This window comes from Eptatretus burgeri, chromosome 15, assembly GCF_056783735.1.
Source record: "Eptatretus burgeri isolate ZD-2024b chromosome 15, Ebu_testis_v1, whole genome shotgun sequence".
NCBI lineage: Eukaryota > Metazoa > Chordata > Myxini > Myxiniformes > Myxinidae > Eptatretus > Eptatretus burgeri.
In genome coordinates this window covers 14,704,112-14,729,987 of record NC_140975.1, presented here as the reverse complement: position 1 = coordinate 14,729,987, position 25,876 = coordinate 14,704,112, and the positions used below count along the sequence as shown (strand labels likewise).

Below are 25,876 nucleotides of genomic sequence, written 5' to 3'. Positions count from 1 at the left end.
AGGGACCGCCTCAGGTTAACCCAAGGAGACCGCCGTCTGGTGGACGACACCTCAGCACCACTCCGACACACTCTCCCGCAATCTGACCCAGGGATGTTACCCCGTGGTTTCCCTCCTATCAAAGATTGGGGGTCCCGAAGGCTTTGCCCCAATCCCATCATCCGGTGAGCTGCCCTGCGAAGGGAAGCTGCACAGGAGGTACTCCCACGGAGTGGGTTTTCAGATTTTTTTGCGTTTTTGCGTTTTGCGGAATGAAGCGTTTTACGGTGGCTGGAGTGCAAATCCTGCCACCAACCTCCTAATAAGAAGTAACCCAACTGCAGGAGGACGTCCGCAGACACAGTTGGGCACTAGATATGGATGGCCGTTGGCTCACAAGGAGCTCCTCCGCCCTTTGACAGGTTTTGTTTTTAATCCTGCTGGGTGTCCATATCCAAACACCCTCCTCACCAGAAAACCTGGTGGGGGAGACGGTTTAGTCGCCGACAACCCGACCATGGAACAGGTTAGTACAGGTTTACATGGTACCTGTAGCAGGTCACAGATCGAACCTGACCTGACAAAAGGTTCCTGACCTGACCTGACGAACCTTTTAATAGTGAACGGGGTCTAATCCATAAGAATTTTTATTATGACAGACTGTTCTAAAAGTTTCAAACACATCAACCAATAACAATACATCAGTTTTAAGATACAAATCATGATATTCTCCAAGATTCTTTATATTAAATTTCTCCCAAACCTTTTTAGCTTGTGTATAATCTCTATCGGAAATATGAGTTTTATTTAACTTTCCGTAGAAACTTTCCCTTGAAGGAAGTTGTGTTTCTTTAAACTTCTCAAATGAATCCATATAGTCATATGGATATATTCCCTTTTGTGATAAGAGACCAATCTCTTCTTGATTTTAGAAATGTGATTTAAGATTCGGGAAGTTTTTAATATTTGATACTAAGTTAGATAATGGACTTGACATAAACTTGTATGTGTCAAGAAATCTGATATGGGTTATGGGGGATGTATGAATTGTTTTGGTGAATGAGATATATTTTTGATCTGTGTTAGGAATGGCAGAAATATCTCCAGATGTCTTTGAAAGTTCATTTATAAATATATGTGTCATAGTGAGCATTGTTGTAAAGAAAGACAGGAATAAAGTTTGGAGGCTTGTAATTAAGATTACAACGGGAATGAGCTGGACCTCAATATTTACCAGAAAGATGACAGTGATCCCTAACCTTGACGTCTCCCTCAATTTTCTCCTCACAAATATGACAGATACGGTTCTTTCTAAATTCCTTTTTCTCTCCCTTTGTTAATGGCATTGATTTATAGGTTTTCACCATTATTTCTCTTAGTCTAATACAGTCTTTTTCCAATCGTCTTACAAACTCCTCTAAGGCATCTTCTCCTCTATAAAGTTATAACTTGTTGTATTCATCACCAACAGCTGATTTGATATCATAACAGAAACCACAAGGAGTATGTTTTTGATATTTATTTGTGTATGATTTATTTGGATTTGGAGAAACAGTATCTATCTTTTCAAGGATACTTTCAAAATCAGCATATATCACAAACGGATGTTTTATTGATTTCTTAAAATCTTTGAATGATATGTTTGAACCTGCTTTTGGTAAATTGATTATGGTTGATTTATGATTACTGCAATATTTTGAATGTTGATTTAATCGTTCTTTTGTGTGAAAGGAGTTGAGACATCTCTTACAAGGATACGTTTTACATTTTCTCTTATACAGTTGTGATTTGGTTAATCTTGAGAAATTTTTGATGAAAGCATAATGTGATTTTTCCTTTGAAGTAAAGTGGAGAAGGTCAATGTGTGTTTCTTCATTTTTATAGTTGTTTGAAAATTTTAATATCTGAACTTTGTTTGTATCCTTTAATCCATATACATTAACAGATAGATTATTCATTTTCTCAAATTTAGGAATATCTCTCAATGACATTGGAAACTTTAAATCTTTAACATTTAATGTATTCTCGTATTTCTTATAATGTTCATCCCTTTCAGGATTCCATTGTGGAGGATGTAAGTGAGCAGGAACAGACCATAGAAAACATTTATAATCTTTGTTTTGAATATTAACAACCGCTTTCTTAAGTTTTATCTCTTTTGGTAAATCAATATAAGAAGAAGTTGAAGAGGATCTGATTTTAAGATGTGTATATCGAAAAAGATTATTTTTGTAATAGTAAATCCACTACCTACTACAGTGTTATCAATATCTTGTTCTTGTCTCTGGAGTTCATCGTAAACATCACATCTTACAAAATCTTGAAATGATGAGATAAAGTGAGGGTTTGTCCTCATATAGGGAGTAGTTTCATCATCTTGTCTTACTGTTTTCAATTTTACTCCCATATAAAACTTAAAAGTTTTCATTTCACTTAATGTGTTTTTAATTATAGTTTCAAGACTTTGTTTAACCATATCAACAGCTTCCATGATTGAAGATGGTCCAGGGTCTTGAAAATGAAACAATCTTATTTTTATATTCCCTTTAAATGCCCCATCAGTGTTTTCAATGGAGAATTTAGCTTCCCTTTCTCCATTGTTCTTGTATTTGTGTGATTGAAGGTGTTTATTATTTTAAAAATTTAAGAATATCATTATCACATCTATCACAATGTTTTGTTTCTTGGTCAAGTGGAGATATAAACTGAACGTATAAGAGAAATGTTCAAAGGATTGTTGTTATATATTATTCACGATTGTCATTTTCAGGGAAATATCAACACACGATATTGTATAAATAAAATAATTGATTATCTTGAAATTAAACCCGAACTTAGGATAAAATATAGAGTTTCTAAAAAAGCCAATGATAAATTAAATAACCTGTTTTCCAAATATATAAATGAATGATTTTTTACCCATTTGGGAAAATAAGATAAAATTTAACAACGATAAAAATCTACCACATTCATTAAGATGTCTCATAGTTGGTTCAAGCGGATGTGGAAAAACCTGCTTACTTTTAAAGATGCTCTTTACTCCCAACTTTTTAGATTATGATAATTTAATAATTTTTCACAAAGTCGAGTTTTCAACCTGAGTATCAACTACTCTCACAAGGTTTTAATGCTGGTCTTCAAAAAGAAGATATAATTGGTTTATTTAAACTTCAAAACAAACTAAATGATTACAATATTGAAGACATAATACAACTATTTTGAGATACACAGAGATATAAAAAGAAATCAAAACCGATAACTTGTATTCTTAGTGATAATACGGATGATATGCCTTCTCCCCAAGATTTGGATAAATCAAAAAAGAACCTCGTTATCTTTGATGGTTGTGTTAATGAGAGAAACCAAACGGTAATGGACAGCTACTACACAAGAGGGAGACATTCTTCTTGTAATTGTATTTATCTTAGTCAATCATACTTTCAACTCCCTCGTCGTTCCATAAGAAACAATGCTAATACTTTTATTTTATTCAAGTTAAATTCAATAGATATAAACAATTTTTGGAGAGATAATTGTTCTGCATTATGTAGTAAAAAGGAATTTGGGGATTATATGAAGCACACGACTGAAAAATATAAATATATTGTTGTGAAACAAGATGAGATATTAAGGGATATATTTTTTATTTTATAAATGACAACTATTATTATAAATCTTGTGGGTAAATCTGCTTCTGGAAAAAACTTTCATAAATCAAGATTCTTGTATAGCACAAATGAGAATATTGTAAAGTTCCTTAAAAAAACACCCCGTGATTTGCATTGTATCAACAACAACTAGAGCAATAAGACCTGGAGAAGTAGAAGGTAAAGATTATTACTATATTTCAGTGGAGGAACATATGTGATTGAGGAATGAAGGTCAAATATTTGAGGTTTCTCTTGGTACAACAAAATATTCACATTGTAAGAGTGAGTTAAAGAAACTAAAATCTGGTGGTCTTGGGATATTAGAAACGAATCCAGAAGGAATGAGACAAATTATTAAACATCTGAGTGGGGTTAAGATTTTATCATTCGATTTTGATGTTGATGAAGAAATTCAGCGCAAATCTATGAAAAGCAGAGATACAAGCATTAGTGAAGAAGAAATTACAACTCGTATTAATGTTAATAAAGAATTTGATGAAATATTTAAAGAAAATGATTTTTTTGAACACATCTACTTTAATGATGAAGAAAAGGAAAATTTCCCCTTTGATCTTTACAATTCAATGAAAGATATTGTTGCAAGTTTGCGCCCGTTGGCGTGCGATCGGCCACGTGACTCAAATCGCGGCACGTCGCCCACCGGACGGACAATTCTGTCGTGACCCTCTTGGACTAATGCCGGGAGCTAGTCACGGGTGGGCCTTTCGGCCTCACCACGATCATGCCAATCGGCCACCCGCGTGGGATAGGGTTGTTCGCCAAACTCGACCTACATAAGTACCCACGCGGATGGTAAACCGGGCGATCGCACCTCGCCGCAGGTCGACTCCGGACACGGGCCGCTTAAGCGGTCTGTTCCGTGCTATCGGGATAACCGAGCGGTGTTATCGTCGGCCTCGACGGTTCCGATTAATTATCGGGCGTATTCAGCCCACGACGAACCCGTTACGTGAAGCAAGATGGAGATTCAACAAAGGGAAGGACGCAGCGAAACGGGGAACAAATTCACACAAGCACTTTTCCACACACAGACACAGACACATCCGCACATATACAGCCAAACAGAATCAGAAATGCACATAAAGCATATGCAATAAGAAAACAATAAAAGCAACGACGATGCAGAGCTACAACCGACTACGCGAACACACATGTTTTTGAATGTCTATAACAATATTTTTTGGTTCATCACCCTGTTCTTTCATAAGACGAGCAATTTCGGAAGATATTTGAGAAATCTCATATGCTCCGGGTGAAACTGTTATTGTTTTGTATCCACTTCCCGGATTATAACTAAACTTGACATTTTTCTCGGTTATATTAAATAAGGTATTATAAGTTTCCATGGACAATAAAGACGCCTCTTATTCTTTTGTTGTGTCAAGTTGTAGCGGGTATGGGAATGAAGATGTGTGGTCGCTTGTTGTGAAATTAAAACTAAGGATTGTGCTTCTCATCTTATTTAATATGAGATAAAATGTATTTGTATTGACATTTATTTATTATTTTCATGTTCATCAACTGGTCTTCTCCGCGCGCCCTCAGCTAACGCTCCTGCGGCGTTGTCGGTGAGCTCGTGCTTCGCGCCGGCACGTGTCGCCGTTCGATGCCACGGACCGGGGTTTTGGGGAATGAACGGGGTTTTCAGTGCTCTCTTGGTGCGGACGGGGGGGGGAGGGGGGAAGAAATCGTCGACACTCGGGGTCGAGAGGGAGAGGAAATGGCAGACGCTCCGTCCCACCAGCGCGGTCTCGGGACCACACCGACTACGGCGAACTCTTGAACAGGAGCTTTCTCTCCCCCTCTCTCTCTCTCTTCACACCGTCGTTTGTCCAAAAGGTCCAAGGCTCATCAGGATCAAGGGCTCCGCAGGGATCAACAGGCCGGCAGGAACAACAACAACCACAATCTTAACAGAGCCATCCCTTTTTATATCGCGGGGCTCCGCCCCGTCGCTCCGCCCCATTCTTTGCCCCACCCCCTTTCGAGGCGCTTCGAGAAAGGTCTCGAAGAGGGGCGTTCCTCCTCCCTGGCCGCGTCACACCGTGCATCCACCAATCGGGCGCCAGCTGCCCTCCCCTCGCTTCTCCTCCCTCACACCAAGCGTGGAGAAGAATGGCGCGAAAAGCCCACCGAGCGTCCTCGTTGGTTTTTGTTTGAAATAAAAGATAGAAAAAGAAAAACGACTGACTCAAAGTGTCGCAGCCCGAATGAATCACATTTATTCCCTCTAAACAACGGGTTTGGGGCGAACTTCACATGTACTTAAGAGATACCTCACCTACGGGACCTGAATGGTGGTTTGCGAATTTCCACAGCCGTAACAATATTTTCCAAATAAATAAATGGACGCGAAAGAAAGAGCAAGAAGATTTAAGGAGCATCAAGAGTTTGTTTCAAAAGTTAAAAAGAAGCATTTGAAGAAGCAAAAGAAGCATTTGAAAGAAAACAAGATAAATTTTTTAAACCACTTTTAAAAACTTCTCAAGAAAAAATTATAGATGTTTCCACACTTCCCACATTAGAATATACTCCGAAAAAACTTCAAATGTTGAAATATTTCTGTCAAATGACAGAGGAAGAATTAGGGCATATAGGAGCTTTTGATAATAAAGGATCATTTCAACAACTGGAAGAGATTAATCAACCCACTGATTATATTGTGAATGCTTTTCAAAACAATGAATATTCAGCGGATTCAAAAACCAAAGCAGGACTCATTCCAACAGAACAACCAGCAATATTTCATCTTGTTCAAGAAAAGGTATTGATATTTAATGATGAAATAAGGTTCTTGAGTTCTGCTCAACCCCCTATTAAATTAACCCCCAGATTAATGTTCCTTCTCATAAAAGATGGAAGACAAGGTTCAACTGTGAGGGATGAATCAAAGTATTTTGATCAACCATTGGACATGGAAAATAATGATGATGGAGTATATATTGATCTGCTGGACTCTCTTAATTATAGGGTTAGTCTTTCTGGTAAAAGTAGGAAGAATGAGAAGGAGAAACACACTATTCAGGCTTTAAGTATCCTTGGTTCAGGTGTTAGTTTTTTCCAAATGACCCATCACAATTAGTTAATAGACTTATTGTTGTTAGGTAGTAAGAAGGCTGGAAATAACAATTGTTTTCATGAAGCATCAGCCATTTTAGACCAGTTGATGAACATGAAAATAAGAAATAAATGTCAATACAAATACATTTTATCTCATATTAAATAAGATGAGAAGCACAATCCTTAGTTTTAATTTCACAACAAGCGACCACACATCTTCATTCCCATACCCGCTACAACTTGACACAACAAAAGAATATGAGGCGTCTTTATTGTCCATGGAAACTTATAATACCTTATTTAATATAACCGAGAAAAATGTCAAGTTTAGTTATAATCCGGGAAGTGGATACAAAACGATAACAGTTTCACCCGGAGCATATGAGATTTCTCAAATATCTTCCGAAATTGCTCGTCTTATGAAAGAACAGGGTGATGAACCAAAAAATATTGTTATAGACATTCAAAAACATACGTCAAAATCAACGATTAAACTTAAAAATAACGACAAGGTTTATTTCACAATTCATAATTCATTTAGAGAGTTATTGGGTTTCTCCTCAAAAAAGATTGAAACTAATAAGACGTTTTACAGTGATAATGTCATTCAAATATCCTCAGGAATAAATTCGGTATTCATTCCCTGTGATTTGATTGATGGTGCTTATAATGATGGAATAAGAACAAATACAATATTTTCATTCAGCGTATACTCAACCCTAATTGGTTTTAATTCAATATGGAACCCAAAAATCTGGTTTATCCACCTGTGTCAGGAAAAACCATATACAGATTAAATTTTAGGATAACCGACCAAGATAATCACATGATTTATTTTAACGGAGAAATTATATCCATCAGAATTCACCTACGTGAAGTTTTCCAATAAATAAGTACGATGGTTATTGTGAGGAAACACGAGTTGGGAAAATATAAAATAATTACAGTGGATGCGATGTTCCTTTCCCCATACTACAAGGGTGAAGGTATGTATCTTGGTAGAGGATACTATAAACCAAAGAGACAAAGGGGTGTCAGACATGAATTTAGAGGAGATTAGATAAATGATACTGTAATGGGTATTGGCTCAACTATTCTAAAACATAAACACCTAATTGGTTCAACTGCTTCTGCTGTGGGAAATGTAGCGGTTGCTATAAAGAGTATAAAAGATGCCCAAAAGGAATCCCATAAATTGCAAGCAATAAAAGAAATTAAGAAAGGCAAAACTCAGTTGTCTCCCCAAGAACAACAGAAAATAATTCAAATACTTGGGTCAGGGTTTCAAAAGTTTTAACATCTTTTTTCCTAAATAAATAAAAGTATGGAAGCAATTGATAGTATGTATGATTTGGATGATACCATTGTCATCTCAAACTCCACTATAAAAGAAGATTACTTCAAGGTAAATGCAACAACTGGAACAGACTGGAATGCAAATGGAACAAAAAGTTTTGAAATAAATAATCAACAAACTTATTTGAATCTATCCGAAAGTTTCTTGTTGTGTAAATTTACATTCACTAAGGCTGGGAATAACACAAACGCTACACTCGTAAATGATTTCTTCTGGAAAATGTTTGATAGTGTTCGTTTGTACATTGGAACACAAGAAGTTGAAGCGGTTGATTATGTCTCTGCTGCATCTGAAATGATGAAATTTACACTATATTCATTCGGTGATAGAATGGGAAAGGGGGCTGTCGAAGGTTTTTTCCTGATATGTCAACGGGAACAAACACAGACCCTGGATATAGTCAAAGGAAAGGAATGTATAATGATGATACAAAAGCAGATAATAGTGTTACCGTGGAAGTTCCTCTTAAAGGTATATTTGGATTTTGTGATCATGATAAAGTTCTGTATGGTCTTAAAATTAGATTTTAACTGCAAAGCAATGATAATGAAAATAGATTACTTTTTGGTGTTGGTAATGCTTTTGGTGATCAGAATAAATTTGTAATTGATGAAATGAGTTGGTATATTAGTGAATATACCCCTAATCTTAAAACAGAAGAGATGTTGAATAGAAGACTTAACTCAAAGAAACCACTCAATGTATCATACCTTAAAAGAAGATGTCAACATGTTAAACTGAACCAAACCACTTTCACGTGGAATTTGGATGTTCTGGAAGGAAAGCCACGATATCTGTGGATCATTTTTTAAAAAACCAGATGATGATACTGCTCCTGATAAGAATAATGCATTGAGTGATAATGCTAAGGTGAAACAACTTCGTGTTTCTCGAGATGGAACATTTTATCCACGAGATAGATTGGAAATTAATTGGGAAAAAAATGGTTATGCTGAAGCATACAAGTCTTACCAAAAGGTGTGTGAAAGTAATGGAAATAAGGAACCTATTTTGTATATGACAGCATTTAAAAGTTCGTATACAATCTATGTGTTTGACCTGAGTGCTCAAAAGGAAACTATAAAGTCTAATCGAGTGGATACTTCCCTATACATTGAAAGATGAGAAAGTAAAGAAGTTGATACATATTGTTTGCTTTTGGAAGAAACAGAATTACAGATTAATACAGATAATGGTGTTATAATTAGTCTCACATAATTTTTTTGTAAAATAAATGAGTGGTAAAGTACCAACTGGGGTATATGTTAATCAAATCAATCTTCATAAACTATCATCTTGTGTTCAAAATCAAAAGCCTTGTATGACTAACGTTAATACAATTCGGAGAAAAGGAGCAGTAAGAATTGATGTTTTGCTCACAAGAGAACAGGTGAAAATCTTGAATGATACTGGCTCACTTAAAATTAAAATGTCAAAACCAATGTTGAAAAACTATTCAATAAGAGAGACGAGTGGAGGAATTCTCCCATTTATAATTCCTTTATTTGCTGGTTTAAGTGCGGTTGGAGCATTGACGGGTGGTATTTCAGCAACGGTGAAAGCTTCCAACGAAAGGAGGACAACTCCAGGCTCAAAAAGAATTGGAAAGACATAACAAAGAGTTGGAGAAACAAATTAGTGGAAGTGGTGTAATTGTAGACTTTGCTGAAAAACTTGAAAGTCTGCCTGTAAAAGTTAGATTGTTAGTTGGAGATATGCTTTCTTCTATCACACAAGCAGGTGTAAAATTAACTAAAAGGGGTAATGGATTATATCTTTCTCATAAATAAATGAGCATTGATGAGTGGTTTAAAGAATTTGGAAAGAATACAACATCAAATTTAGAACTTGTCAAATATTGTAAGAAATTAAAAATTCATAATGTGGTTATTTGTATGAGAGATGAATTAACAAACATATCTAAACATACAAAGAATATTATTATGAACTTATAAGATAATAATGGGAATGGTTCTCATTGGGTTTGTATTTTTAATAGTCAAGACAAATATTATTGTGATAGTTTTGGTCTTCCACCACCTATTGAAGTCATAAAATTCTTACAGAATTGTTTATCAAACATTTCTAGTCCAATAATTAAATTTCAAGTGTTGTGGTCAATTATGTCTATATGTGTTATTTCAACTCAACTAAAATAATTTTTTTAATGACATTTTTAATCTAATATAAATGACATGTTGGTTAAGATGGTTCTATCTTTGGTGTATCTCAAGAACTGGATATTGATTTATCAAATTATTACACAAAGGCACAGGCTGAACGACAGAAATATAGTATAACAAAAAATATTAATATTAAAAATGCTTATAAATTAATAAATTATCCAAGCCCGACTGACGCGAATGACTTGGTGAGAATAAGTGATTTATCACAATATATATATCCTTAACTAAAATGGGTGGTAATTACAAAGATGCAGAAGTGTTGATTTTATCTCCAGGTCATACAGTATTCACAGTTCCAATCCATATAATTTTTTTTTATAAAGAAGGGCGTATCGTTTGTATGAGAATAGAACAATGGGGGTGTGATATGAATGATTTCGGGTATAATTGGTCATTTAAAATTAACCTAGAATACCTCGAACAATTAAATCAGTCTCGTAAGGAAGAATATTATTCACTTGGTGCTGAGAATGAGCTTTGTGGAAGCACAATTCGTAAACAACAAATAAAATAATTTAATAAGGGTAAATATAATAATGGTTTTGCCCTAGTTTCTATCACGAAAACAGAAAAAAACAGGATTATATATAATAAGTAAGGAAATACAAAATGATTCAACTAAGGGAAGATGGGGGGGGGGGTATTTTGTGTCATAATATTAATCTGTCATATATTTCTAATACATAAATGACAGCAAGAAGGCTTCAAGAAAATTATCATTTCTGTGTCGAAGCATACCTTCAGGAAAAGGGTATTCGGTATTTTAATAAATATGTTCTACAACATAAGAATGAGGTAATTTCAATTAAAAAATTGGTTTTATACTGATGTTAATGAACCAACAATTTTGCATTTAATTAAAATGTTAAATAATGAAGAAATTGTAAAGTTAAGAAAATGCAAGGCTCTTTTAGAAATGCAGAAGAAATTTTATTGGTTTCCTGTTGTAAAAAAATTATTTTGGATACAGGAATAACAAGAAATCCTGATGAATATATGTATGATAATCTATGGGGTGTAAGTGATTCAATATAGTAAGGGATGAGGAAGGAGTTGAAGAAACTGAGACAAAGGAGGAAAAGGAGAAGAGAGAGGAGTACGAAAAGGAGGAGAGAGAAGGAGGAAAGAGAGGAGAGGGAAGAGAGAGAAGGAGGAAAGAGAGAAGAGTGAGAGAGAAGGAGGAAAGAGAGAAGAGAGGGAGAAGGAGACGGAGGAAAGAGAGAATAAATAAATATAAAAGTATGGAAACCAGTGGGATTAAAAAAAGATTGGAGGTATTACAGAAAATAAATAAATCTCTACGTACCGAGGAGGAAAACAAAGAGTTGACAAGTCTATTAGAAATATTTTCGACAAGACTGTTGACATCGTTTTCAGGGAGAAGATATGAACGAGAAAGTGGAGATAAAGATTATATTATTGATGATGTTGGTGTGATTGACTTTAAAGTTTTTCATTTTTTTTCTTAAATAAATGGAGGAGAGAGTGAAGACATTTCTGAGGATTCTTTATGTTTGAAAAATTAAGATTCAAATGTGCATGTTGGAAACTAAAAAGGTTTTCGCACTCTGTAGGAATTTTTCTCATAAATAAATGAGTTATTGTCTCAAATGTAAAAAGAAAACTCATACTAAAAATATCTCATATTTTAAAAGTAAAAATAACAGTTATATAAAAAGGTACATGTTCGGTGTGTGGCTCAAAAAAAGACTAAATTTATCTCCAAACACAAACTCGGAGGAGATATACAAAAGTTTTTATCAGGAAGTAAATTTACAACTACTGGAATACCGCGGGAATTACATCTACCAGGGTATTCTTTCTGTGGTCCAGGCACAAACTTTAATAAAAGATTAGATGAGGCAGACAATCCTAAACCATGGAGCAAACCCATCAATAGGGTTGATGAAGTGTGCATGAGGCACGATATTGATTATGGGAATTCCACAACTTTGGAAGAAAAGCATGAAGCTGATAGAGAAATGTTGTATAATTTGTCTCTGATACAAAATCCAACCTTGAGAAAAAAAGTTGATCGGTTCATCGTGAAGAAGATGATCAGTACTAAATTGAAACTTGGGCTTGGAAATTCAAAAAACTTATAGGCTCTAATGATGTCATTAGGACTTACGAACAATTAGCTGATGAATTACAGAAACCAATGTTCACAAAGTTTCATAGAAGGAAGGTTTATTCCAAGGAAGTTGATTATATCTGGTCCGCTGATTTGATTGAACTCAATAATGATAAGGGGTACAAGTATGCTTTAACCGTTATTGATTTGAGGAGTAGATACGCATGGGTTGTCCCTTTAAAAAACAAAACAGGTAATACTCTTATGTTGGCCTTTCAACAGATATTTAATAAAAGTAAGATAAAACCTTAAAAATTGTGGACTGATGAGGGTAGAGAGTTTTATAACAAGACATTTATGAATTTTCTAAAAAATAACAGCATTACATTATACAGCACCTTTAATGAAGGAAAAGCCGTTGTTATTGAGCACTTCAATCGCACTTTAAAAGAGACTATATAAAAAATTCACCCAACTCGGTTCTCAACAATGGTCATCTTTTATTCAGGATATTGTAGATAAGTATAATGATACGATTCACTCCTCAACGAATACCAAACCATCAGAAACATTTACATAATTAGAATATGAAAAAGAGATTAATGTCAGAAAGCCTAAGTTCAAAGTTGGTGATCCATCCATCCATTAGGACCATACTCTGTGCAGAGCGTTGGTGCCGCCGAAGCAGTCTCCTTGGCTATTGGGAACAATCCTGGACGGGTCGCCACTCCGACACAGTATACCAGCATGCTGGCACTCATTTTGCCGACCTCGGAAGGATGACAGGCAGAGTCAACCCCACCTGGTGTTAATTCAACAGCTGAGCGGGATTTGAACTCAGGACCCTAGGATCCCAAGCCCACTACCTTAACCATTAAGCCAACACCAGGCATAAATTTGGTGATATAGTGAGAATATATAGGTGGAAATCTCATTTTGAAAAAGGTTATACAAAGCAGTGGACAAATGAGCTTTTTATAATCGTTGATGTGATAGATACAGTTCCTTGGACTTATAAGGTATATGATTTAAAGGGGGGGAAGAGATTTTAGGTTCATTTTATTCACAGGAATTACAAAAGACAAAGATAAATTGAATTTTTTTTGACTCCGCCCCTTTTTGACTCCGCCCACACAAGCCCCACCTACACAATCCCCGCCCATCCACACATAAACCCCACCCCACACAAGCTCCACCCACACAAATCCCACCCCACACAAGCTCCACCCACATTCATCATATTCACATAATTAGTGATGAGTTAATTAGTTAATTAGTTCCCCACACACAACATGTTTATTTAATTTAAAAAATTATCCACCCATCCACACAAGCTCCACCCACACATCCACCCATCCACCCATCCACTCAAGCGCCATCCACACATCCATCCATCCACACAAGCTGCATCCACACAAACCCCACTCACATAAGTCTCATCCACACAAGCCCTGCCCACACAAACCCCACCCACAGAAGCCGCGCCCACACAAACCCCACCCACAGAAGCCCCGCCCACACAAACCCCACCCACAGAAGCCCCGCCCACACACGCCCAACCCACGCAATTCCCGCCCACAGACGCCCCGCCCACCGATGCTCCGCCCACACAAACCCCACCCACAGAAGCCCCACCCACCCCCCTCATCCCCCCCTTTGACCCACCACCCCCCTCATCCCACCCCCCACCCTTCCCCACACACACACGGGGAGGGGAGGGGGTGGGATGAGGGGGTGATGGGTCGCTGGGGGAGTGCACCTACCCCCACCCCTCCTTTACATCTCTTTATTCTTTTCTTGTAATTCAAAAATCAGATAATTATAAGAAAAACAAGTATAATTCATCAAGATTGAAAATATTAAATATTCAGTTGTAAAAGTAGATAATATTTCCAAGCAGTCTGCACCAGATGTCTTGAGTTTCAGGTCAGATTCCTCCAGACGATTAACTTGTGTGTTGGGTTCAACCAGAAAGGTGTTAAAACTTAAAAATAAATACAAAATATAATCATGAGTCAAAACCCAGTTCAGTTATTTCGATAAGTATGTGTTTATAGTTAGAATCCCTCCTTCTGTCTAATGGGAATTTTGTGTGCGAGCTACGAGTTATTTTTAGTTTGGTTTTTACAACTACAACTACAACAACTACAACAACAACAACGCCACCATCCCTCACTCGACCCAGTCGCCATTGCCCACGTGTTTTTGGCTGAGGGCATGGGCGGAGGCTCCGTTCCAAGGAAGGGCATGGACCGTTTCCTCTAGCCAATGAGTGAAGGGCGAGCACCACACGCGCACCCCAGCCAATCGGGAGGCTGATCACGAGTCGTCCGCCAACCCCTCGTCCAATCAGGAGGCGATTGGCGAGGAAAGAAACCCCTCCCACCTCAAGAGAGAAAAAGAGATGACGCGACGGCAGACAGGAATGTTGGTGGCGATTGCGGAGCGGTATGTGGTCGTTGTTGAACAGTCTGCAGTCTTGGTGCTGACAACACCAAGGTCGTGGGTTCGAGTCCCACCGTGGTGGTTCGGGTCGGTGTGACCGCACGAGGCGGGACAGGTACCCCGGCCCGGCTCTACTGAATAGACCCACGGGGTCCAGTTTCTTGTGTGTGTGTGTGTGTGTGTGTGTGTGTGTGTGTGTGTGTGTGTGTGTGTGTGTGTGTGTGTGTGTGTGTGTGTGTGTGTGTGTGTCCGTGGGCCCCGTCTGTAAGTAGAATTGTATAAGTGTTTTCCTTTCCTTGTAAATTACATTTTCTTTATTCGTGATAACTCTGCTCTTTTTGTGCTCCCCCTCCCCGATTATTGTTATAAATAAACCCCTGTTAAATGTACCAGCTCGTTTTCTGTGCTTTCTCTCATTGGCCTAGCAAGGTGCGTATTGAGAAATGGTAAAGCCGTTTGTGCCGTAAATTGTTCATTTGGTCCGGCGCGGCTTTGGTAACTTCCGCTCGGTTACGCCGGATCCGAGTCGGTGATAGCGACTCGATTCGGACAAAGTCCGCCGAGGGTGTGGTTTCCCTGTTGGTTGGACGGCGTGAGTACTTAGGTAAATTGGAATTGGACAAGTGGACCCTACCTCACGCCTTCAAAATATTGGCGACCACGGTCCTCTAAATGACCCGTTAACTTTCGGAGTTGTCCTAGAGTCACGGCCTAAATTCCGGGTGTTCGGTGGGAGACGACTCCACTGCTCCACCTAGTGGTCGTTCATCACCACCGAACCCCGGCACACAACAATATTTCCTGAAGTACTGTATGCCAGTACAACTTGCGCCGTGAGGCCAGCATACGTCTGTGCGGGTTATTGATGAGGGCAGTTCACCCATAGCTTGAGTGCTTCTGAGGTGCTCTTTGTGGATAGCTCAGGGGTAGCGTACTCCCTTTTGAGCTGCTTAGTCTGGGTTCGATTCCCGACATGACTATAAAATGCCATTCTGGTGCTTTGCAGGTAGAACATGGCATCAATGCGACTGCCGTCATTCTGAGAGACGTTAACATGGGTGTCCGATCTAGTAGACGTTTAAGATTCTCATCGGTATTTTCAAGAAGAGGAGAACATTGCGTGCCATCACCTTAAAAAATCCCAAATTACTGCCATAACCGACAGTAACCTACAACTGTGTCGATGTGCTCAGGGTTGGATCTCAGCCATGGAAATATTTACGACTCAGTCTGGGACAACCGATGATCTGGAGCAGGTTGGATGCACAAATCGACATGACCTTTGAGGTGCCCAATATCCTGCAAACTCTCAATCTATCTTATCTGGAATTTGGAAAACAGAAGTGGCTCAAGTGGTGATCAACAACCTCTGTTCACGAACGTGGTGATATCATTCACACATTATAGCAATCCCCATAAGATCCTCCTCACATGTTCATACTGAGTTTTATTTGTCTTCTGTACCTACTCTGCTCCAATTCAGGTTTATAAGCAGCTCCAATGGACAGATACTGCATATGTATGTCATGAAGAAGAAAGATGAGTCACTTACCAAGGGATGATAAAGCACATTTGCCATTGCACTCCTTCAGCTCCTTTGAACAAGAGGTGGATGTGAATGTCTCACACTCTGTCGAGAGAGAGAGAGAGAGAGAGAGAGAGAGAGAGAGAGAGAGAGAGAGAGAGAGAGAGAGAGAGAGAGAGAGAGAGAGAGAGAGAGAGAGAGAGAGAGAGAGAGAGAGAGAGAGAGAGAGAGAGAGAGAGAGAGAGAGAGAGAGAGAGAGAGAGAGAGAGAGAGAGAGAGAGAGAGAGAGAGAGAGAGAGAGAGAGAGAGAGAGAGAGAGAGAGAGAGAGAGAGAGGTTTGGGGGAAAGGAGAACATTTTATAGACTGATAATCCGCATATAGAGTAAGGTGGGGCAAGGTTCCCTACACCTCCACCCCCTGTCTAACCCAAACGCTCATAGGTATGTGTTCAGTGTCCTGAACTTCCACACCATGGGCAAAGGTTCTCTGGCTGATGGTATAGCTGACACTTTCAAACGAATAATTTTCACTCCACTAAACAAAAGGACCAAGGAGGGTGTATAAAATAAACTGTACATATGTTTCAATGCTTTAGACTGCTGAGATCCCTCCGACCGTTGAAGACCCTTCAAGACCCTGAAGACCCTTAAGACCCCGAGAACCCAAAAGACCCAGATGACCCAAAAGATCCAGTGAAAATTTTGAAAGGGGGTGTAGACTTTGCGTAGGCACTTTACATAGAGGGAGTGGAGTCTTACACCACCTTACTCTCTTGATGGAAACAAGTCAATAAAACAGATGTACATTAATGCTTGTTTTTGCTTTAATTACCCAGAAGCAGGTGTCACATTTACAAAGGGTTGCAAAGGAAAGAGTGAAGAACTTACCGTGAGGATAATCGACTGCAATGTAGGCACAGTGGCTAAGCTCAAAATGTCTGTATTTCCCTGGAACACAAAAAACGCAATTGTAACAACTATAACAGCCACCATAATACATGGATCATAATATATGGTGTCAACTCTATATTGCTGTCTTTTCCTGGCCTTAATAGTTTCAGACCATGCCATGGACCACAGGCCCATCGTTCGAAGAAAATACCGCAACTCTGATCAACGTGTTGGGCTTTGTGTAATCTCCACGGCTGGTTTGGGCAGGAAATTGGAATTTGTTCAGGGTGTCGGCACACAATGAAAAGGGTGTCTTGCGAAAGACACTGTGAAATCGTTAAAATCCACCTGCCAACGCTGGCACACAGGATGTCCTATTTTATGGACAGTACTCAATGATGTAACTCATTGATGCCTGTGAAGCATTGGGATTTCAGTTTATACATCCATCCATCCATCAGGACCATACTCTGTGCAGAGCATTGGTGCTGCCTAAGCAGTCTCCTTGGCTATTGGGTACAATCCTGGATGGGTCACCACTCCGACATGGGATACCAGCAAGCTGGCACTCATTTTTGCTGACCTCAGAAGGATGGCAGGCTGCGTCAACCCCACCTGGTATGAGCTCAACAACTAAGCAGAATTTGATCTCAGTATCCAACGATCCCAAGCCCACAACTCTAATCATTAAGCCAGCATTAGGCATAGTTTATACAGGAGGGTCAGGACTCAGGAATTGGACCCACCAAACTAACCTCAAATGAAAGATTTTAGAATTTTGGGGGCTTATGGTCTTTAAGCTGTCCCATCTGGGTTCAATTGCTCGCCTGACTAGAAACAATCAACCTGGTGTTCTGAAGACATTTTTCCATCAATGACTATATAACACTGAACAACAAATTTCAAAATTTTTTTTTTACTGGAGATGTGTAAAGTGATTAGGACTAATTTGGGTACGCTGATTTCAAAAATCATAACCGTTTTGCTGTATCACGTCAGAATTTTCAGGAACAGAAATATTCCCATTGCCTAGAAGTCAGGATTTCAATGAAATTTACATATGTCTTTAACATGTCTATTTCGTACAATTGTTGTTAACTTGTGTTATATTTCTTTCTTTCAGATAAAGATGAGTAGGCGTTCCTGTACCAATCATCCTGACAACTTCTGTTATGTCTGTGGTCGGTATACCAAAAAAGATCAACAGCGAAGTATATCTACAGCAGTGAAAATGAAGGCCGCCTACTTTCACTACTTCGGGTGTAAGGTGGGGGACCAAGAACAGAGCTGGGCACCACACATCTGCTGCACAAGCTGTCATACAACCTTGACTCAGTGGTTGGTGGGCAAGCGCGCGAGCATGCCATTTGCGGTGCCCATGATATGGCGTGAGCCGCAGAATCATCATGATGATTGTTATTTCTGCTGCACAAGCATCGCCGGCTTCAACAAGAAGAATAAAGGTCACATCAAGTACGCTGACTGCGTCTCTGCTCGTAAACCTGTGCCTCATGATGACGAGAACCCCGTTCCAACACCTCCAGCTGATCAGAACATAGCTGTAAGCAGTGGTGAAGAGGATGGTGATGATGAACCTTTTGAACCCGACACTCAAGAATCACACCTTCTGAACCAGGGAGACTTAAATGATCTTGTAAGAGATCTCTCGCTGTCAAAGGCGAAGGCAGAGCTGCTTGGATCAAGGCTGCAGCAGTGGAATCTACTTGAACCTAACACCAAGATATCCTTGTTCAGAGCACGTCACAGAGACATGGCTGAGTTCTTTGAGATGGAAGACACGATGACATTCTGCAGTGACATCAACGGTCTGTTGAAAGAACTTGGGTGTGATCACGATCCTGCAGACTGGCGCCTCTTCATCGACTCGGGGAAGAACAGCTTGAAGGCTGTTTTGCTCCACAATGGCAACGAGAAACCATCAGTCCCACTGGCTCACGCGTTCGGCATGACAGAGACCTATGAGACTATGCGGCAGCTGCTTGATTCCATCAAGTACAATGACTTCAACTGGCACATCTGCGGAGACTTGAAAGTGGTGGCGCTGTTGTTAGGGCTGCAGTCAGGCTACACGAAATACATGTGCTTCCTTTGTCTCTGGGATAGCAGAGACGACAAGAATCACTGGACGAAGAAAGATTGGGAAGAGCGAAAAGAGCATGTACCTGGTCGACACAACGTGAAGCATGTCGCCCTTGTCGACCCAGCCAAGGTTTTCCTTCCACCACTCCACATAAAGCTCGGCTTGATGAAAAGTTTTGTACGGGCAATGGATCTGAATGGGCGTGGGTTTTTATACCTCAAGGAAAAGTTTGGCAACACCTTGTCGGAGGCCAAGATCAAGGCTGGTGTCTTTGTTGGACCGCAAATCCGACAGATTATGAAGGACGAAACTTTTCCGACAACTCTAAACCCCAAAGAGCTGGCAGCGTGGAGGAGCTTCAAAGCTGTGACGGACAACTTCTTGGGGAACGAGCGCGCGGACAACTATGAAGAAATAGTGCAGCAGCTGCTGGAGTCCTTCAGGAAACTTGACTCCAGGATGTCCCTGAAAATCCATTTCCTACACCAACACCTGAACTTCTTCCCTGACAACTTGGGAGCAGTCTCGGACGAGCACGGCGAGCGATTCCACCAAGAGATTTCACTCATGGAGACGCGTTACCAAGGGCGGCACAACCCGAACATGATGGGCGATTTCTGCTGGTTCCTGCATCGTGAAACTGACAGAGCAGCACAAACGCAAAGCCAAATGCCTAAAGCATTTTTAATTACATTCTAGTGGAGTTTTTCTGTAATTTCTATAATTTTGAAGCATTCATGATGAAATAAATGAATAAATGAATTTTTGTAAATTTCATTGAAATCCTGACTTCTAGGCAATGGGAATATTTCTGTTACTGAAAATCCTGACGTGATACAGCAAAACGGTTATGATTTTTGAAATCAGCGTACCCAAATTAGTCTAAATCACTTTACACATCTCCAGTAAAAAAATTTTGTTGTTCAGTGTAATCTGTTAAAGTGCAAGTCAGGGCACTGATGCTTTCTCCTAGTTACCTTCACCACAAACGGTGAAGGAGGTTATGTTTTCACCTCTTTCTGTCTGTCTGTTTTTTTATTTTTATTTTTGTGTACAGGATATCTCAAAAAGGTATCGACGGATCCAGATGAAATTTTGTGGACAGGTTCGGTGTGTGAAGAGAATGAACTGATTAGATTTTGGTGAAGATCCAGATCCGACGACTAGAATTTTTAAAGTGATTCTTCACCATTGAGAGATCAGTCCAAAAACGATATATAGCATGATATCTTAAAAAGTTGTGAACGGATTCGGACAAAACTTGGTGGACATGTTGGGTTTGCGACAACGAAGAATTTATTCAATTTTGGTGAAGATCCAGATCCGGATCCGGATCTGATAATTTCTACAGTGATTCTTCACCATTGAGAGATATGGCTAAACCAATATATAACACTATATCTCAAAAAAGTATTTGACTGATTTGGATAAAAGTTGGTGGACACGTTGTTTGTGTGGCAAGGCCGAATTGATTCGATTTTGGTGAAGATGTGAATCTGAATGTGGATACGATAATTATTTAATTTTTAAAGTGATTCTTCACAATTGAGATATCGGGCCAAAACGATATATAGCATGATATCTCAAAAATGTATTGGGCCAGATATGTTCTCATGGATCAGGCATTACGTGGTTGAGGTATGTGCTCCACCAAGAACCCTTCAATTTTTACTTGTGGACGTCAGGTATCCAATGATACCTTAAAAAAAAAACGTAGGTGACTACTGTAATGTGCCAATGCCATGGCCATAATGTTAAATTCCAGCCTCAATCTACTGGAGGCACAGCATCAGCAGCACAGCCATGGCACCAGAATCACTATATTTTGGGAAAAACGGAAAAGACCATTGTTCACTAATAATATTGCTTCATCATCAGACGAAATACAGTCGAGACAATCATCAGTCATTGACAAATTTGCTCATTGTCCTGTGTGCTCAATTGTTTCATCCAGAATTTATCAAAGATTTGGTTTCTTTTCGCATCTCTTTCGCTTTAATCAAACGTTACAGTTAAACATTCAAATGATTTTAGCATTCTTTACACTCACCTGGATCCATAGACAACTTCTCATGATAATTCCGCAGACATTGTTGCACATCTTCAAAGCAGTTATCCAGCGTGCATTCTGCACAAACACATTTTGTTAGACACAGACCTGAACGGCAAGGAAATTGCAGGCAAGTACATCGTAAGATTAACTGGAAAGATGAAACAGACTCACGTAAGGCTTCATCGCATGTCTTTTTATTAAATTCTTTCATTGCTGTGATGCAGGAAGGAATTGGTTAGAATGTTGTCTGCTTTCATTTGGTCACAGCTGATGTACTCGTGTAATATTTCACGTTCAAGTAATTTCATATAAGTGGTGTTTGCTAGTTTTAGGGGGAAGAGAGCTGTTAGAGATTTAAGTTTACGACAGATATCCTCCTTGCCATCTAATACTAAGATGCCTTGCTTTCAAAAAAAATTTGTGCTTTTCCATTCCTTCAAATGCAGACTCACAGAACTAACTCTACGTTGAGAAGACTCGTCTTTCGAGGGACTTTCTTCTGGTTACTCAACTCTGGACATGCTGCTGTACCCCTCTCTCTCTCTCTCTCTCTCTCTCTCTTGGAGGCCATGAATCACAAAGAAGAGGTTCTAAAAATCTCCTTGGACACATCTCAGGAATTTGATATCATCAGACATCCTGTTTTGCTTGCCAAGCTCTTTCCTTGTGGAATTCAAAGCTACTTGAATTTCTGACTTCTTCCACTCTTACATTCAATGCATGCATCATTATAAAGTGAAACCCTCACCTTTCCTCTGCCAGTGTAAGCTACAGTGCCTCAAGGAAGTGTATTGGGCCTAGTCTGATTCCTCATAATCATAGAAATGACATATCTGATGCTCTGGAAAATCCTCTCTTCCTTTTTGCAGATAACTTCACATCATGTAATGCAGTAAACGATCTCACTGACAGGAAGACTGCACCTAGGTCACTCTTTGCTGATGTGGAATTGATTATTAGATGTTGGTCTGATAAATTGAACATACCTTTCAATCCTGGAAAATCTCACAGTCTCACCCTGTCAATATATTAGGATCGTCAAACCAACCTACCTATATATTTCCATGGTCACTCAGTAGAGGAGCTTCAATCCGTCGATCTTCTCAGTCTCACCTTCAGTCATGACCTTTTCTAGGCCAACAACATAGCAAAGTTGTTCTCTAAAGCCAGCTGTAGACAACACCTTCCATCGTTCAAAGTTTTTCTCTGAAAAATCAGAACTATTCACAATCTTGGAGTCCTTCCTCCCAAACATCACGTCTCTCATAGATTCTGCAGAATATAAAGCTCAGAACATTATTGTAATCTCCCATGATAAGACCGAAGCACAAGATCTGTGGTGCTCTCTCATCGCAAACAAATTGGTGGCCTCGATTCTTGCCACGTCTCCCATGATCCAACACCACCTGTTTTCTCTCACGTCTCCATCCCTCCTCTGATCCTCTAATATGCACTCATTCTTCCTGGTTAAACTTCCAAAATCCAGGATGTCCATTCACCTCCACTCCTTTCTCCCTCTTTCCTCCATTTGTGGAACCACCTTTTTCAGATGGTTTTTATCACACTTTTCCTTGCAGAACTTCAAGCATGCGGTGCACCACCATCTCTTGCCATCCTCCATCCCACCTCACCCCCATTAATCATATCTAACCCATAATCCTCTTACTTGCAGGTTACTTTATATCCTTCTGGCATCCACTCTCTCCTCTTTTCCAATTCATTCATCCTCTTGCTTGTTCGGTGCAACTGTCACCCCATTGCCCCACTCTCAGTTCATTGCCTTTTCATTTTTTACCCTTATGTATCCCCTCCGACAGGAAGGTGAAATATATTGTTTTCCAGACAATCATTTGCAAAATGATGCCTTTCCATAGCTTCTATAGATTAAGGAGACAGACAGTAATTTGCTTTTTTTTCTTTACATTCCACAGAGACGGAAGAAGCCTTATCCGGATGTGAATGTAAGGTTTTTGGCCGACCAAGCATTTCTATTTCAACCAGTTAAGATAAGACCTGACACAAAGACACCTTGTACAGCCTGTTCAAACGAAAGTAGGTAAATATTGGTCCAGTGTCTTCTTTTTAAATTTTCAAGGGTCAAAGTGGATGAGGGTGGGTGGGGTGGGGTGGGGGAAGCGGGAGACCTATTATACCAGCTTTTGAATGTGTTTGATTGTAGTTTACATGTGTGTCTCAGCCAACTATAGTTTGTGGTTATATGATTTATAACCTCGTTGGGATTATAATGAGATAACTAAAAGTGCAGTTTGCCGACAGCACGCGTTCGATACTTCATCGAGTGAAGTTTTACCTGGGATGACCAATTTCTATCCTTTTATTCTTACCCTGTTTCTGGATGCGGCCTTTGTAGTCCAACTTAAAACAAGTTTTCTTCGCATCCAGGTAGCCGGTTGTCTTGCATTCTGTGAGGTGTAAACAGAGAATGAATGAGGCACACAAATGACAAGTAATGTACCAGTCTTTACATTCCATGCTCCCAACGTTTGAGATCTCTGATAGGATGCACCAGGGGTGCAGCACTTACCTTTAACTGGTCTAGTCTGGGTTTCATTTCCGACTCGAATATGAACTGTCGAATTTGTGCTTCACATTCAGGGCATTGTAATCTAAACAATTGCATCACAAAGTACTCCGTCCCTCGGATGGACGTTAGGCTGGGTGACCTGTCTGCTTGTATGTCTAATGTCTTTTGATGAAGAGTAGAGGAGTTATTTCTGAAATATTTGAGCCAAATTGGACATTTTTGCCCTATTCTATAGGGGGCACTGCATCAGCAGTTCAGCTGGCTCCCAGCAATGATGCAAAGCAGCAGCCACATGCTGTACATGAATGATTGAACATCATAGATAACTGTACACCTGTCATGCCCATTAGTTTGTTTCAGATCATTAATGTTGGATGGAAGAGCGCCGCCAGCAAATGATGCTACCTGCAGTCATAGACTCGTATTGTTCTCAAGCAATATGTTTAATAAAAACGGGCAAAAGCTGGTGTGATAGCCAAACATCAAGAGGCATGCACATTTGCCTCTGAGCTGTCTAGCCTGGAATAAATCCCGACTGATTTATAAACTGTCATCCTGGTGCTTCGCTGGCAGGTGTCGCATCCATCGGATGGATGTTATCTTGGCCATCCCATTTGCCAGCATTAATTGGTGGACATTGAAGATTCAATGCTTCATGAAGAGTTGGGAAACTATTACTGGCACCATGAACAAATTACAAATTCCTACTCTACCCATTCCTACAGGGGGAACCGCATCAGCAGCACAGCTGCACCCTCAAAAAATGATGCTACCCACAGCCATGTGCTGTATACAAAAGCAAAAGAAGAAGGGACAGACACACAGTTAGAGATCAAAACTGCCTGGAAGTGTAAAAGATCGAGGGATGCTTACCTATGAGATCTTTGAGCGACTTTCGATGTGACTTCATACAATATCCGTCCACGTTTGAAAACTCGTCTCCCTCGCAAACTGGGCAAAGTGGAGGGACATGAAACAGGTCGATGTGAAAGGACAGAATGCAAAGTAAGGCGAATTTCATCGGGCACAAGAGGGTAACAAAGCTCGAGGAGGCATAAGGAACACACACACCGTAGATCAATGAAGGAAAAGATTTAATTTGCAATATTCAAGTTTGATACAAACAGTTTCCATGATCATCTGTCTGACCGTGTGCACACCTTCACATGCACAAACAAACAAACAAACAAACAAACAAACAAACACACACATTATTCTATAGAACATGAATGTTAAAAACATTAGTATTTGACGTGATAAATGGAAAATAAGAAAGGGTTTGGATAAAGGAAATATCAGTGCACAGGAAGATAAAGATGCAGTTCAGAAAAAATCGCGAAGAAAAGGTTGATTAAAACACTACAATGAGTGCGATACGAAACACAGAAGAAATGGAGGCAGATGTGGACTTGCTTTGTTCATCAGTGAGATATCTGTTCAGAACTTTTTCGCATCTTTTTTTTCCTTTCATGCACTCATCAATTTGACAACCTGTGGGTGGAAAAGGTGAAAAAACAAATAAAATAATAAATAATAAATAAACCAATGTCAACCGCATGGTGACCCGTATCTTGCCAAAAGGTGACCACATGTGACTTCTTTAAGGTCACACTGAGATGAACAGAGCTGCTATCCACCAGGAGTGACTCCTTGAGGAATATCTGCCTACGAGAGATTCCGATGAGAATCGTTTTACAGAGTAACCATGAAAAATATGCGTTTGCCTCATAACGTCATCAAATGACGTCATAATGTCTCAAGCTTGACATATCTAGAAAGCACTCATCGAGGTGTTCAATTTGAGGTACTACAGGATATGGTTCCTAAAACTTGAAAATTTGACCTTGGGGTCAAATATGTTTGACCTCAGGTGCTAACCATGAAGGTCAAGGCCAATCACCACCAAAAATTAATCCGCTGAGCGCCAGACCATGAACTATATTCCCATGAAGTTTGAAGACGATCCGATCAAAATTACTGAAAAAATAA

General features: G+C 39.5%; 2 protein-coding genes across 13 annotated transcripts in view; one reads left to right on the top strand and one right to left on the bottom strand.

The window, feature by feature from the left end:
- Window positions 1-23,409, top strand: part of LOC147011589 (uncharacterized) — an 84,779-nt gene extending 61,370 nt beyond the window's left edge. For 7 of the 8 annotated variants that reach the window (XM_085858299.1, XM_085858297.1, XM_085858294.1 and 4 more), the window contains one exon: window positions 18,312-21,345. In XM_085858299.1, coding sequence (XP_085714425.1) covers window positions 18,318-19,988 — 1,671 coding nt within the window. In that variant the 5' untranslated portion in view covers window positions 18,312-18,317 and the 3' untranslated portion in view covers window positions 19,989-21,345. Of the gene's footprint in view, window positions 1-18,311; window positions 21,346-23,273 lie in introns of those variants that run through there. The other variant, XR_015051998.1, reaches the window with a different exon arrangement.
- The window catches only part of LOC147011588 (uncharacterized), a 59,505-nt gene that overhangs the window by 10,300 nt on the left and 23,329 nt on the right, over window positions 1-25,876 (bottom strand). For all 5 annotated transcript variants that reach the window (XM_085858303.1, XM_085858302.1, XM_085858307.1 and 2 more), the window contains exons 4-10: window positions 25,301-25,378; window positions 24,761-24,838; window positions 23,688-23,765; window positions 21,514-21,555; window positions 21,340-21,417; window positions 17,186-17,245; window positions 16,325-16,402 (exon numbers count right to left, since the gene is read on the bottom strand). In XM_085858303.1, the coding sequence (XP_085714429.1) occupies window positions 16,325-16,402; window positions 17,186-17,245; window positions 21,340-21,417; window positions 21,514-21,555; window positions 23,688-23,765; window positions 24,761-24,838; window positions 25,301-25,378 (492 nt within the window). The remainder of the gene's footprint in view (window positions 1-16,324; window positions 16,403-17,185; window positions 17,246-21,339; window positions 21,418-21,513; window positions 21,556-23,687; window positions 23,766-24,760; window positions 24,839-25,300; window positions 25,379-25,876) is intronic.